We start from the raw sequence: 17,252 nt of genomic DNA, 5'->3' as shown, positions 1-17,252 counted from the left end.
TGGTTCCTTCCCAAGATTTTCAAGTGTATATGAAACATACTACATATTTACTTATTGTATTCTTTTGTACAGCTGTAAATTACAATAAATAAATAATTAAAAAAAAAAAAAATTATTCGAAACCGCTAAGAATTGTTGTTTTTCAAACTCAAACTTACTGCACATCTACAGCCTTAGAAGAACCGCCTTTAAAAGTTCAGCTTCATAGAAATTGGAATGGCAAGATTAAGGCTATGCATTTCTTCATTATACGGTAGTGATATAATTTAGCATTAAGTCTTCTTAAATAAACGGTCTATCTAATACAGAAGGATTGTTTTACAAATCGACTGGTATCTTTTGAAATTACCGCGTTCAAACACTTGACTCTTTAGTTTACATGATTCTGTAGATTGTAAAATATATTATTATTAATTTTTTCCCTTTGAATTTCAACTACTGAACACAATATATTATTATACTATATTATATTACTTTTTTTATGTATGGAATACACAGTAGGAGAAATTATTGCGATTTTGAGTTCCAGTTTTCTTTAAAAAAAAAATGAAAAGTACGTATATGTGTGTGTGTGTGTGAGGTTGCATTCGTTTGTATCTGAGTGTGTATTGGCAACTCAAACTTGAACATTTTTATTCCTAGGAGCGATTCTTGCCTTAGTTCTTTTTACCTCATTCCTATTTTGCATTTTTGTAAATATATTTTTTTTGAGAAGGGAACAATTATTTCCGAATCTTATATTTTTCAAAGCAAATATCTTTCTTTTTAAAAAAATGAATAAATAATTTTTATTCAATCATCATTGTGATTCTTCGTAAATTCCCCAAAATTAAAATTTCTAAATGAATTAAGTTAACGTTTATTTTCTAAGATAAAAAATAAAAACTTTTTTTTTGTTCTGACTCTGTTCACAAAATACTTGTTCTTTTCCTTAAAGACCATACACGCATAATTCTTAGCTAGCTGTTTAAGATTCTTCTGCTTTATATTGCAATAAAATAACCAAAATAAATTTTTTTTTCATAAATTAACTTACAATAAGAGTTAAATATATAAATTAACTCTCCTTGATAGAGAATCGAATCACTCCAACGAATTTTGATACTTTCGTGTCAATCACTTGAAAGTACAATTCTTCCAGGGCAATTGACTCACTAGGGGTATTCATGATGTGTTAAATGTAAAATGTTCTACCATGTTATATGTTATAAGTGTAGGATTGTGAGCAGTTTAAGTCATGTTAAATGCATAAGAGCTCCTAGTGGATTTTCTGAGCTACTTGTTTCATAACCTTCCCTTCCAAAACTTCATGTTATTGTATACTTTTAAGTTTTAATTAATGTAATTTATTACAACATGGATAAATTGAGTGAAAAGTGGAAGTTGCGTAAAAGTTTGGCTACTGAGTGCCTTGTTGATCTTCTGACTTGTGAGGAAGAGAATCAAGATGAGCTAATTGGCAACTGTCATTAGATTATTTTCATCCATCGCTTTATTAGTTTTAAAAACATCCTAAGCAATACTAACACAAACAACGAGCAAGTAACCTAACACAACAAACAAAATGGTGACAAGCTCAGCTGGTCTGTTGCATGATCTTCTCCATTTAACAGACTATCAACCATGTTATGTGTTATATCGTTTTAACATGCTAAAAGAAGGAAGCATTTCTCCATTTAATATAATTTTTTCCATTCAACATGTTAAACAAAAGATCACGAATACCCCTACTGATTATATTCCGATTCGCCTACTCATCTCTAACTCAAACCTCATCATCGCTGCAGGTAACTCCTTTTACTTTCATGATAGTCGCATTTTCAAAATCCGCAGTGTAGGTAGATATCCTCAACTTTCAGGAAGTCATGGAACGCAGCCGATCTAAAAATATCTTCTTTGACGACACTTGTTTCACCTTCGGCACGTTTATTGTTTAAGTATGGGTTCAGAGAATTCTTTCACCCAAGAGAAGTGGTGGAATAAACTCTGTGATATTGTTCCTAATTGTTGCGTTGACGTCGAAATGTCATTGGTAACATTATTAGCATTTTTCTCATTAACATTTCTATGCCGATTATTTAGACAGGTCAACCGTAAAATGTTACTGAAATTGCAATTTCAAACAAGAGTATTAATAACATTTTGAACTAATAGATGTAAACGAAATCGATATTCTAATATTTTTGTAAGAATTAGGAGTGTAATAACATTTCTAAATTGGCCGGTATAAACACCAGTCATCAAAATGTTAATAACACATGTTAAAAAGAATGCTATCACCACTGAATGAAAACTTCATTCCGTGAGGTAGTTCTAAAGGTATTCGCCCACGGTTAAGCTATGACTTTTCCTCAAAGGATCGAATAGTGACCCTGACAGCTAGGAGACAGCCTGGAATACATTTCCAAAATAGAGGTAGCATAGACCGACCCACTAGTACGAGTACAAGAGCCCAAGAGGAGAAAAAAGGCAGTTATCTCACCCCAATTTTTTATTACTTTAATGAAAACTATGTATAATACTAGTCAAAATTGATGAGTCTGCCAAGTATAGGTAGGGGAATTAAAAATGGTGGCTATTTCAAAGCGATAAAAAAAACAATTTTTCATTCGCAACTCTGTATCTTAAAAAGTAGAAACAACACAAGAAAACAAAAGAGAACGTCATTTAAAGAAGAGTAAATTTTCTAAAAATATGAGTCCTAATAAAGTTATTTACGTTAAATAGTTTTCGAGATATAGCTTTTTAAAAAGCAACATTTCACAAAAATGTGGTATGGGAAGTACTGAAAGATCAGTAGTTAGTGAACTTATTTAAAAAAAATCATATCTCAAAAACCATTTGACGCACAGATGTCTATTAGCACTCAAATTAAAGCTAGTTTAATGAGCTATAAAGTAGTTTATGATGTTTATCTTCGTAGGAGTAATAATTTACATGAAATTTGCTAAAATAAATTGATTTATAGTTGTTCGGACAAATTTTCATTTGCCAATTCATATTCATATGTAAATATCATAAAAACAACTACCTCTACGAAGATAAGTGTCTTAAACTACTTTATAGTAAGTTAAATTTCCTTTATTTTGAGTGTGTTGCAGACATATGAGCATCTTACGGATCTAGAGATATATTTTTTCAAAAATCCAATATTTTATACGAACAACTAGAAATTAACATTTCGTGAGTTTATTTTGTCAAATATAATAAAAACTACTACTCCTACAAAGATAAACATAATTAACTATTTTGTAGTAAATTTAATTAGCTTTAATTTGAGCGCTGGCAGACATCTGTACGTCCAATGGTTTCTGAAATGAAGTTTTTCATAAATCAAACTTGTCCGAACAACTATAAACCAATTTATTTTAGCAAATATCATGAAAACTACTATTCCTACGAAGGTAAAGATCATAAACTTTTTCATAGTCCATTAAACTAACTTTAATTTGAGTGCTAATAGACATCTGTATGTCACATAGTTCCTGAGATGTAGAATTCCCAAAATAAATTAACTATTTACTAATCTTTCAGTAGATTTTTAAGAAATTTTGCTTTTTAAAATGCTATATCTCGAGAACTATTGGACGTAAATAGCTCTTTTAGAGCTAATATTTCAGCAAATTTACTCTTCTTTAAATAATGTTCTCTTAGATTTTCTAGTTTTGTTGGTAGTTTTTAAGATATAGAGCTCCGAATGAAAAATTAGTGTTTTTTAAAGGTTTTGAGACAGCTGCCATTTTTTATTTCTCCTACCTATACTTGGCAGACTCATCAATTTTGACTAGTAATTATACATAGTTTTCATTAAAGTAATCAAAAATTGGGTAGAGATAAATGCCTTTTTTTCTTCCCGGCTCTTTTACTATACGTTGTAATCACTACCTCCAAAGAAGTCAAATTCTGATAATAATTTTCAACTCCTCGGATCTTCTCTCTTCAAAGGAGCCAAACAATATAATAAAAGAACACTTTAGATTTACGAAATCAATGCTCCTTACTTTGTCACAAATAAAATCATACATAAAGACCTTAATGTTCCCTATGTAACCGATCTCACTCCTTCCATTATAAACTCCCTAGTTTCTATAGTTTTCATCCTCTTCCATTCCTGACAATCCTTCGAGGCGCCTGAAAAGAAGATGTCACGAGACCAGCTAATGTAAAATGTCATTAGAGTGCTACCAATGGGTAGTTTCTCTACACGCCTGTAACACTCCAGTTTAACTTAGATCAGATTTACTATATGTATTATAATGTACAGTTGTTTTTTTTTTTACGGTAAATTATAGAAAAAATACTTGTAGCATCTTTACTATTATTTTGATCAATCTTTGAAGGAGGAATAACTTGGCTCTGAGCAACCACTAATTAAAACTAGATCCCACTGTTGACTAGAATAAGGAATACAATTAGTCTCATGAAAAATAAGCAAATATTTGCCAGTCCCAGTATAAAAGACCTTCATAATATGTATTTCTTCACATATCCTGCTTTATATTCAATCAAGTAAGTGCCTTTTATATTGTTAAACAAAAAAATAAATAAAATACAGGACGGAATAGTACACTTTGTATAATTATTACGAGAGAAACAATTTTAATATACATCATATTGATATCATAAGATTGACTCTGCCCAATATATATTCTGACTCAACTTTATATCTAACTTCTTCACATATTGTTTAAATAAATAAATTTTATCATATTTATTCCCAAAACAATTTTTATTTCTTTATAAGACCGACGTTTCGGCCAATTCGGACACCCTCAAGGATAATATTAATACAATTTTAGAACCACATCATTAAAAAAAAAACTTTATGCAGGCTATTCTGCCCAGGTCATTAATTTTATCCCATAATTACCCTATTTTGTCAATTATTCACATTAAATTAAAAATTTTAATCACAGTCAACCTGTATTATAATTTATCACAACAATATTTGTATTCAATAGACAAAGTATAATCGCTTTACAAAATAGAGTAATTTTGTACTGAAATTAAAGACCTGGGCAGAATAACCTGCATAAGGTTTTTTTTTTTAGATGATGTGGTTCTAAAATTGTATTAAGATTGCCCTTGAGGATGACCGAATTGGCCGATACGTTGGACTTATAAAGAAATAAAAATTGTTTTGAGACTAAAATTAGATAAAATTTATTTATTAAAACAATAATAACCAGTCTCAAGAAAGTGTAAAGATTATATATAAAGTTCTACACATATTGAGTGCCATTATTTTTATTATAAATAGTCGTTAATTTATTACTAACAAGTAAAGATATTTTTACTAATAAACCTTCTCCAAAGGATAGAAAAACAGTAAATCAATTTTTAAATATTTTAATGCACAGTTATACTCAACGAATTTTTTTTTTGGTTGACTTTAGATGTGGTCACTTCTACCCTTCACATTTATAGCAGTTGCTGCTACCACCTGTCTTACAGCAATAGTTGGCCAGGCAACCACATGCCCATGTGGATGGGTTAACAATTTTCCGAAGGTAGGATTTGTTTTTCAATAAAATTACTGGATTGGAGTTGGAAAAAGATAATATTAAAGCTCTAATTGTATATTAACTTCTTGTTTTAACTACCTTAAGTTTATTGTTGTAAGAAAATTTTAAACTTTTATAATTTTTTTTTTAAATGTTGATTATGAAATTTCAACTTTGCTTACGATTTCATATCATTCGAAAATATTATCAACAAAAAGGATTGCCTTTCTTTTTGTTTTTTGAATCTCCTATTGTGATATTGTGACATGTCGTACATTGACCAAGCTACTCGCAATAATTGTCTGTTTATGAGGACTCTACAAAGGAATCTGAATTACTTTTTAATAAAATACAATTTATTTAGCCTGATTTGCAGGAAGATATTTTGTATACATGTAAACTCTATAATGCATTTGAAAATATTTTTATGTTATTCAACATCCACAAACAAATCGATCGGTAAATTATAAAATAATAAGAGAAAGACACAAGTAAAATAATTTAGACCGGCTCACCTTGAAAAGTGGGATAATATATTTTTATTTATAGAAAAATATAGATAATATTCGTCGTTTGCTCTTCAAAAAACTAAAATTACATAAAATTGTACGAAACTAAATCATTCTTTTAATTAAAAATTTTCGTCTTATAGCGGTCTTCGATCGTTTTTGAAAAAAATTCAATAACTACACCAATCTACACGAAACCAGAAGTTTAGGACTGAAACGGTAAACGATGACCTGATAGTAATGGTACACAGCACGCCTTTGTAAACAAATGAGAACCGGAGATATAAAACGTTTAAGAAATTTTTCTTCGTTTGAAAATACTTTTGCTCCCACATAAAGCCGAAGAGCGAAAATTCATCTTTCCAATAGTTGTTACGTTGGATTTAGATAACATTATGAGGAGTTAGGAATTTACTTCGTGAACACAGGACATCGGTGGTAGAAAAACACATCCTTTAAAAATTCAGTTCAAAAATTACTGATTTTTCATTTATATGAAAATTTGAATTTAAAGGTTTGAAAAGACGATAAAAACGAATCTGATTTTTCATAAAATAATTTGTTGGTCTACTTTACTGAAAGCTATTTTTGATTTTTAAATGTTTTTATACACTTTAACCCATTTATTAAGATCAAAAATATTGTTTTATTATTCTACACAGAATAATAACAGTTTCTAAAATTATGTAATATATATATTTTTTTTTTTTGGGGGGGGCGCATTAGCTAGTAAAGTGTAAAAAGTTAGCTAGTAGAATATTTTTCGACCTAATATCCCAAAAAAACATTTCATTGAAATTGGTGATCCCATATCTGTAGCCTTACTTTGTTAGTGGAGCCCCGAAGGGACCGAGAGAAAAACATGCTATGCCTCGTCTGGGCATAGCAAAGGGTCTTATGCAGAAAATATATATACAGCCCACAAAATATATATAAAATATTTTATGACCTCAAAAGAACAAATAAAGAGAACAAGGGAAGTTACTGTCAAAAGAGGAAGAGAACTTGGGACAGGCCATTTTCTACTGAAAATGTATATGGTTGGATAGAGAAAAAGATAAAGCCCCACTAGCTACAAGCTCAAATCTGAAGAATTGGCGATAGTGTGTAAAGCTGCTGTAGACGTAAATCCTTAAACCTAAAAAAGATATTACTGGAAGCAGCAAAGAAGGCCAGAGACTATAAAGAACAGCCTAGTGGATCGAGGACGTAAAGATGGAAATAAAACAGAAGAAGGAGCTCTCGAAACCAAATCAATGAGGACTACATTAGGTACAAAGCAAAGAGGAAAATGGCAAAGGAAAAATTCATACAAAAAAGAAAGCAAGGTGAGACTTCAGAAAGAAACTGGAATATGACTCACAAGGAAATTGGAAACTTTTCTATAAATGCCGAAACATGCACAAGGAGGCAGAACCCATCACAAAACACATCAAAGACAAGGAAGGTATTTTTCTCATAAATAGAAAGGAAATAATGAGTAGATGGGAGCAATATTTTAAGAAAGTAGTCAATAACGGTACGAGGCAAATTACGATGGTAGAACAAAATACGCAAAGCAAGGAAAACTCTTATCGAGGAAGAAGATTTCACAGGAGAAGAGTAAATGGCCTTCTGGGTAATGCAGCAGGAATAGATATCACTCTTGAGGCGATTAGTAATATAGGAATAAAAGGACAGGAAACATTCCACCATCTGTTTAGCAAATTCTCTAGCATACATGAAAATAATAATTTTGATATTGGCCCAGGATTTGTATTATCATGTGATTTTTCCTGAAGAAAATTTGACTAGTGATTATCTGGCATCTTTGGTCTCATTCATTTTTCCAAAAATCCTTCAAAAGCCGGATTATTTATTTTATAGATGATAAAATCTTTTTTTACCAAAGCCTTATATAAATCGAAACATAAAATTATTTTAACTTGTATTGCAGCAGGCCTCGAAGATTTTTTTTTCATACGTTGTAAAATTAAAGAACGATCTGTTGATTTTTTTTTTTTCATAACACAAACAATATAATACTTCAGAATCACATTCAAACGGCTCATCCGAGATCTTTCAGACATAATTAGCCGTATATGTTTATTCATTAGACCTTATTTTAGTAATCTCGAAAGAAAACATGCGAGCAACTGTGATATTATCAAAATTGTAAATATAAAATACAGGAATTGTAGTTGGAACTTAAATCTTATTGTAACTTTAAAAATAATATTAGGAATCATTGAATTTATAAAAAGGTGCTTAGAATACTTCGAAATTATCAATTTCCATAACGAGGGATGATTTTTTTGTTTTCACATATTTTGTTTACAACTTCTATAAATATATAAACCTCCTAGGTACATTTCCAGATAATTTTAACAATTTTATATTTTTAAAAATATTTTAATATTTTAGTCCTTATTTTCCATTTTATTGTAAATATTTTTAAATATTTCACCGTTTATCTTTCTCATAAGTACATAGTTCCCTTTTCATAGGGTACTTTTTTCTATTTTTTTTTTGTCCAAACGAAATTATTTATAAATTAGAAAAAAAAAATCAACACAGATAGTTCTCAATTATATTTTCCGGAAAACCTGAAATAAACATTTAATTTAATGAAAGTTAACTGTATCAATCTAAATCCGAATGCCTTAACTTCAATGGTAACTTACAATAAAATTTATGTTTCTCCCCCACTACTGTATTTTCAATTTTATATCTTATTGTTCGAGATGCCTAAAATAGTCAATTAGAAAAAACAGCAGTTTCATATATATAAGAGCCTACGGATGAAGCGTTCAAACTTGTAAGAAAATAATAAATATTTAACAGATAAACTACAGATACTAAAGCAACAAATCACAGGCGGAAATTCTACCAAACGAAAAAATCTATGGTATCAGCTGCATGATCAAGTAACAATTCTATTTATCGATCGGTGCAGCCAGGCTTTGTTAAAAGGTAATATTACCCTTAAGAAAGTCCCCCCGCCCCACTAGAAAATATTTGAAAATTAAGTTTCTTAAATGTGCATTCTGAGATACATTTACCTATTCAAATCTTTAACCTAAAACTAAAACATGAAGAAAGGTGAACCGTAAAACAGTAACAAAATAATAATTCCTCTCAAAATATGTTCTGTTGGGCCCTAACGCGGCCAATCAGTTGGAAATCACTTTAACGTATGTTAAATACCAACCTATAAAGTCTGTGGATGAGGAACGGTCTATACAAATCGATTTTATTACAGTCGTTGCTTGGTTTTTTAAAACTGAAAGATGGATCTCACTTACAAATTTATTGATGAGAAAGATAAGAGCGAATTAAAATAATCATTACAATCAAATTAATTTTACTTCTTTTTAAAAATTAAAAAAAAGAAAAGAAGTTTAACAAGAAAAAGTTTTAAACAGTATTTTGATTATTGTCAGTATTTTTTAAAGTTGAATTTTCTTATTTTTGAATTTTTTTTTATTAATTATTCCTTTTATAATTACATATTTTGAATTTTTTATAACATAAAACTCCTATCTCTGGTCAATACCAAGCAGCAATCTCTGACTCAAGTGATGACTCCCCATGCTAAACACTTATGCATGATTCGACATGATCATGTATTATGCATAAGTGTCAATGTCTAAGTACATTTGAAACTCAAAATAAATAATCGACAAATAATCTTTTAAAACATTATTTTTTAATACAGTAAGAATGATGCCTATGAAGGAATGAAATTAAAACGCGCCTCTAGGAAAAACAAATAAATGACAATATCTGTTTATGATAATTTCTTAATTACATTAAATTTTATCGTATATCAATTGAGGCGCATTCTGGCAAAAGTTAATATCGCTTGGTTCTTACCACCGCAGTTAGCACACAGCAATCCTCTCCGTACTCGCACGAAGTTATCTTTGGTTTCCTTGTTGTTTACTGATTTTTGACCCCTTTTTTCAGTTCTACGAAAATGCGTATTTGAGATTTCCCAAAAACAGAACAAGATGCAATTTTATTTCTTCAGGAGCGAAATATTTTACCTAAACAACGTACATGTAGCAATTCTCATGACATGAAACTATATTTTGGTAAACGAAACTTTTTGAAATGTAATTTAAGACAGTGTGATCAGCAAGTGGGACTTAGAAAAGACACCTGGTTTGAGTTGAGCAGCATTCAATTTTGTTCAACTCTAAGATTCATATACTGCTGGTGCAAGGTGCTGACATCGGTTAAATATTGTGAAAAGCAGATTGATTTATCGGATAAAACTGTTATAGACTGGAATAATTACATGCGTGAATTATGTATCTTGGATATGGAAAATAACTTAAACAAGAAGATTAGGTGGACCAAATTGCTTTGTGGAAATTGATGAAAGTTTATTCACTGAAGATAAAAATAATTGTGGTCGAGTATTACCCGAACAGTGGGTGTTTAGTGGTATATGTAGGGAAACAACAGATTCGTTTGTTGTCACTGTACCTAATAGAACTGGCTCTACCCTTCTTGATAAAATTATTGAAAACATTGCAGATGGTAGCACAATTTATTCTGACAGTTGGAAAGGTTACCAAACAAATACAATAATAAAAGAAGGATTCCTAGGATGCTAAGGTGAATCATAAGTACAATTTTATTGATCCTGATACAGTTGAGAGAATGTGGGGTAGTGCTAAACGGAGGAGCAACAGACAGGAGGACAGCCAGACATCATTTGAAATCTTATTTAGCTGAGTTCATATGGTGACAGTATCAGGTGAAAGAAAATAGACTGTTTTGAATATTAAATTCCATATCGATCCATTTTCCACCGAAATCAGATCGACTACTTTACATAAATAAAATGTTTTGATTTTACAGTTTTGTATTCTATAATTTGTAGCTAAAACGATAGATGTAGATTGGCGCATTAGCAGAACTTTTGCTGCGGTGGCGTTAATACGTAACCAAGTATTGCATACGTTTCTTTGCTTAAATAGGGGCAAATTTGACAAAAAGAAATTATTTTATATTTGGCACATCTCATAGATTGTACTGTAGATAAGCGGTTCGGCGTCCTGGGGTGCCGCAAATGAGTCCCATTTACAAAAAATAAAATAAAAGATTTTTAGAATTAATATAAGTCAGGCAGTCCGCTGATTGTCAATTTTGTATTTGACAGGTGCGGGCATAAATAAAAAGATAAAACAAGTATCTCACGATTTTGTTAATGTTATTAATTTACATCTCAAGAGGCCTTTATTATAGTCTAAGTATTCTAATTTAGTTCTTCTAACGTATAATCAATATTTATAAGTTAGAAGAAGGAAATAGTTAATATTTAACTATTACCAGAAGTAAGTAAACGTATATATTATAAAATATTTATATGTCAGAAGAAGTAATAGCAACTGCTGCCGAAAATTTTGGTGTATTATGAGCTTTGACAGAGGGAGAAAGGAGTAAATGTGCAGGGACAGAAATTTTCCCTCTTGAAAGGTGGTTAATTTCGTGAATTACCCGTCCATCAAGTCGTCCATAGACGGCTCCCTTCGGGACCGACAGTACACTCTCGTCACGAAAAAATGGGCTTCCGCCATTTTGGGGGGAACTGAGGTAAACTATTACCCAAAAAAATTTTAATTTTTCTTTTGAAATAAAAATTTGTATTTTAGAATTTCTTGAATTAGTAATAAGGAATATAAACTTTGTCCCTGCTAAGAATTTTAACATAAGATAAGAAGCCAGGAAGAAAAGATTAGAGGAACTCAGCTTTTCTCTTGTACTTGGATGTATCTATTTTTCTTTAAGAGAGGAAAAGGAGCAAACCTTATAATTAATATGATAAGGAGGTCCCGAAAATTAACATACCATATGGCTTGTAATAATAACTAAAGAGAAAAGAATATATTACATTTATTTATAAAAGCAAATAAACTTTTTTAAAACAGCAATTTAGTTTATTCAGGAATTATTTCTATAAATAATTATAGAATATATGTAAATATATTTTTTTAAACAATTGGATTATATGGTATTTTATAATATATATATATTTTAAAACGGAAAAAAATACTCTGTGGTATTATTATAATATAATATTCAAATATGAATAATAATTTTACAAAGTTCATCCTGGATGATATTAGTCCTACTGGATCAGAGTTAGCAGCAAACTTTATAACTCCTAGCACCATGGTTTCAGCAATCAACCAATGTTATTGGAGGAGATGACGTTAGTGACCATGAATATCCTTTTCTTGCTACGGTTTACAAAAAATTGAGTTGGAAGAAGGAACCGATCTGTGGGGCCACTATCATCACTTCTTCAAACGTCATTACTGCAGCACACTGTGTAGATGACATCTCCTCGTATTTTGTGCTAGTTGGAGTCACCGACTTATCCAAAGCAGGTCCGTATAGTATGCATAACCAATAATTAAATAAATGTTACTTATTAATATACTATTTAAAACGTCCTAATAATCCTATATTTCAAAATAATTATTTTTAATCATAAATAATTTTTAATTTAGACTTGTGAAATAAATTATTACTTTTTACATGTAAAACATATACATTTTCTTCTATCATAAAAATAATATTTTATCCACACTATTAACATTAATTAACTTTTACAATAATCATTTTTAATTGTTTTATTTCTATTGTCTGTTCTGTTCATGATGGCAGTTTATACCTTTTGATTTTGTTTGCCACGAGACGTGAAATATCTTGAAAAAATTTCTCTCTCTCTCTCCCTATATATATATATAATGGAATATAGTATATGTATTAGAGTGAGAGATTTTAATGATATTTTACATTAAAAAGTATTAACTGTCATCATGAACAGTATATATATATTATAGAGAGAGAGAGAGAGCACACCATTTACATCCAACATTGCCCATTCAGAAAAAAAAGCTACTTCAGTAAAATAAATCAATACATGGAGGATTCAATCAAATAATGAAACAATAATTGAGGTATCTGTAATATAAAAATTGCATGGTATAAGATGTTAATTCTACCTTTTTCTATAGTAATGGTATATGATGGTAAGACAAAAAAAAAAAAAAGATCTTAATAATCATTACAAAGAACATTTAAACCTTTAACTCAAATCCTCCAGTTGGACTTATGAATCTACTACAATATTAATTCATTTTTCAGGTCCGTCAGATTTTATTGCTGTCTCAGACATAGAAACAGCAGTAGGATTTGATAAAAGTACAAATCTTAATGATATTGCTATTCTTACTCTTAGTGTTCCACTTGACTTCAGCACTAGAAACATTGGTCCTGTTTGTATACCAAGTTTTGGAATAAAACAAAATGAACTGCCAAATGTTGTTCGAATCTTAGGTAAGTGTAATAAAATAAAGGTGTATAAACTTGGAGGATATATTAATTGAACTGAAATGTCATTAGGATGGTCAAAAGCTGCACATAAACTATCAGGAAGACTGCAGAAAGTGGATTCACACGTGGTAAATATAAAAGATTGCTCAGCAGAATATCCACACTTGAATGAAGAAAAACAGTTCTGTACATATGATACTGGAAAAGGCCCAATCAAAGTAATGTAGCAGAATTATACATATTGTTTGTGTGTTTGAGAATGTGTCAATCTAAAAAGTCAGAAGTTCACTCACTGTCTCTTTACTAAATTTAAATTTTTACAGGAAAAACAAAGCAGCATGAAAAATGTACAAGTTTTCAGTCGGTTTAACTTTTTTAAAGAGAACAATAGATATTCTAAATAACAATATAATAGCAGACTTTTTATCAACACTGACAAAAGCAGAAATAGTTTAGTCAAAACCATTTATGAATGAAAATAGTGATCAACTATTTTTATCTATCATATGCCTTAACCTAATGATTAACTATGTTTCACTATTAAAAACCTCCACCCAATCACATTGCCATCCCACAAGAAAGTAGATTTTTTAATGATTGTGATTGACCATACAGCTATTATACAATAATAACAGATAACTGGAGGACATATGAAGTTTACAACTTTATTTTTATGTTTTCTATTATCAATATAGATCTTTTACATATTTCTAATTGGTCTGAAATTGTGGGTAAAGATACAAAAAAAAGCGGACTAATTTCTGAAGAAAATTCGCAAACAAGACAAAAATTCAATGGGACAATTTCAAAACTTAAAAAGGAATTTAATAATTATTTGAATTAAATAAAAAAAATGTTAGTTTCTTTCTATTATAAAAAGAAACTAACTCTATTCTCAAATATTACAATTTAAAATAAACAAGTACGCGTATTTCACCATCAAATTACAGATCTTGGAGCTCTATTAATCAAAACCACTCGAACAAATATTATTCTGGAAATGATTTTGATTATAAAGGGTGTTTTGGGATTACGTTGTCCTGAGTAAGTATATAGAAATACATAATTATGCAAATTTTAAAATAAATGCATAAATATATGAGGGTATGAACTGCAAAACTTGAGATATCCAGTTTTCATAAAAATCAAGTTGACAGTGGATTTTGAATCTTCAAAGACTCCATTAAGAGTACTGTGCAATACTTTATTCCCTGAAAAATCAAGAGGGAAACTGAGGTGCTTAGCAAAACTGGCTATACACAACCCTAATCGTTTCTAGCTAACATCGTCTACTTTGTGTGTTTTTATTAAATGTGAACATTTTTTAAAACCTCTTTAGTTGAAAAATAGCATCCTAAAATATCATCTACTTACTCTAAGAATTGTCCTAGTCCAGTGAGACAGTATCTCTTTACCTTGGATAAAATCACTATATCAAAAGTTTTATATTAAACAACTAAAAAAAACTTGTTATATTATTACTTACACTGCAAAATTAATATCCATTCTATATGCATAGTAAAACTCCTATTATCCAATTTAAATGTTTACATTTTCAGCATTTAATAAATGCTTTGGAAAAAAAAATTTCATTTTATGCACTTGAGGATTCAAACTTCAATCAATTTAACTTTTTTGAACCTAAAAAGATAAAAAACGTCGGAAAATAAATAGTTGTAAACTATTTTTGTTTCTCTTTTGACCGCAACCCTGACCATCTTCTTATATACTAAAAAGATTAAGTTAAAGGAATATATGAAACTTTCCTGTGTTTTCTTAAAATTCAGTGGCCATGATATAGTGAGTTTTGCAGGTTATGCCCTCCTATATATAGACTTAATTGTTATCAACAATTGTATTTATTGAAAAAAATCAGTAAAAGGAAATTATGTAAAGATATAACTTAAGAAATTATTATATTGAATATTCAATTTCATGTGACAATACTGCAGGGAGATTCAGGTGGACCAGCTCTGTGGTGGGATCCAGAAATAATGGGATACACACTGGTTGGAATAGTCTCAATGGGACCAGAAGAAGAAAGCTCAATCCCGATAATACATACATTTGTTCCATTTAATCCATACCTGAAATTTATAAATGCACAGTCAAGTGGTAAGTTAGCTTTATTAACCAAGCAGGCTCTATCAAACTCTTAGTTACAAATGTTAAATTCTGTATCTTTAAAAGAACAGGATTCCCTAATGCCCAAAAGGTCTGTCTCTATTCTCTTTAGTTAAAAATATCATTAGAATAATTAAATGTCTTGTTGTTTGTTAGAAGGTACCATGCAACAAAATGTTCGCACAATCTACTTTGATGTGTGCTCTGCCTAATGTAACAAAGATTTCTCTTCTTCATGAAGAGTAAATATTCTGACAGAATAATTGTGGCTTAAACAACTCAATGTCACACAAATAAAACATAGAATAAAGAGAAAAGAGAGACTTTGATTTACAGAACAAATATAATGTAAAAAAAAAAAAAAAACTAAAGATAAAATTGAAATCGATCAAGAAAATTATTTAAACCTTAGTTTGCTGAAAAATAGTGAGTAACAATGATACGACTTATCCCTAATGTCTCTAATAAAACTAATCCTTCATCCAATTGCAATAAATAAAATGAAACACGAGTTGGACTCCAAAACTATAAAAAAAATCTTAAAATTCATAAATGTTGCTATTTTTCATATAGGGGTCCTACTGAACCATTAAAAGGGAAAAAATTAAGTATGAGATGGATATTGCAAAATGCATTAAAAAATTTAATATAAAGTTAATTAAAAAAAGGAAATGGTTAGTACAATTGATATAATGCATCAAACAAAAATAAGGTAAATTATAGATTTTTTTTTTTTTAACGAATGGTTTAAGAGTCATAAAATAGTTTTTGTGTTACAACGATTGCAGTACCAATGAACTGTTGGACATTTGTTCCTACAAGTGCAAAAAACAATTTCGGAATTGTTTTTGATGGTCAAAACAATATTTGGGCCTCAGTAGGAATTGGGAGTCAAGAGTCATTTCTCCCAGTGGGATACCGTTTCAGGTGTTAATAGTATTTGGTCAGGTAAAAGCTTCAAATACTCAATTAGGTAACGTTCAAGCAATGTGCAGTACATCAATCCTATATTATGTGCTCCCTGGTTCAAGAATTGTTATGGGACAAATCAAGAATTAAACACAATAAATTATTGATAAAATATTCTTAACCTGATGATGGAAGGATTTATTTAAAAAAAAGGAGGATGTAAGTTTTAAGGTATTCATGGTAATAGCATAGAGGCTGAAATGATTGAGAGAAATAAAGAAAGTTGAGATAAATGATTAAAAGTTGTTTTTTAATTTTTTTAAAACATTTTTAAATGCAACTGAAGAGTTGTATCAGCCCATATAAATTTATTTGGAGGGTTGAAAATTTGTATTTGAATTAAATTGTGTTGAAGAAGTGCCTTTTGATTGCCTCAACTTTTATCTCCCCTCCCTTCTCAGTTTTTTTTTTTCCATTTTGAAGCATTAATGAAACAATAAGTTCTACCTCAAGACCTTACAGATAGAGTTCTGCGGCTCACACATTTTTGTAAAGATCTGCTACTGGCCTATCTGTTTTTTAAATATATATTTATTTCTCCAATAAATAACTATTTTCTTTTATAAATTTTTTTTTCAGGAGAAGTTTGCAGAAAAGTTTAGCAGCATGTAAAGTTGATAAAAATAAAACAGAGACAATAAAAAACTTGAAAATTAATTTATGGAAAATAAATAATGTTTTATTATTTGTTATGTGTTTGTTATTGACTGTTGATATTATAGGATGAGAAGAGTATGGTTGAATGGGGGAACATAAATAATTAAAACTTATTAGTGCCAACAATTTGCATGAATCCCTGAAATTCTGGCAA

General features: G+C 29.8%; 1 protein-coding gene across 1 annotated transcript; it reads left to right on the top strand.

The window, feature by feature from the left end:
• The first annotated feature begins 4,431 nt into the window (after positions 1-4,431).
• LOC106689244 (venom serine protease) lies at positions 4,432-17,133 on the top strand. Its single transcript, XM_067052380.1, has 7 exons — positions 4,432-4,509; positions 5,397-5,510; positions 12,189-12,396; positions 13,160-13,351; positions 13,418-13,566; positions 15,301-15,463; positions 17,021-17,133. Exons 2-7 carry the CDS (start codon positions 5,397-5,399, stop codon positions 17,041-17,043), a joined length of 849 nt encoding a protein of 282 aa, XP_066908481.1. The 5' UTR covers positions 4,432-4,509; the 3' UTR covers positions 17,044-17,133.
• Positions 17,134-17,252: the final 119 nt, after the last annotated feature.

This window comes from Halyomorpha halys, unplaced genomic scaffold (genome assembly GCF_000696795.3).
Source record: "Halyomorpha halys isolate HHAL.00 unplaced genomic scaffold, Hhal_1.1 Scaffold1311.1, whole genome shotgun sequence".
Classification (NCBI taxonomy): Eukaryota; Metazoa; Arthropoda; class Insecta; order Hemiptera; family Pentatomidae; genus Halyomorpha; species Halyomorpha halys.
Note: the sequence above shows the minus strand (reverse complement) of the source record. Positions and strands in the feature narration are given on the sequence as shown.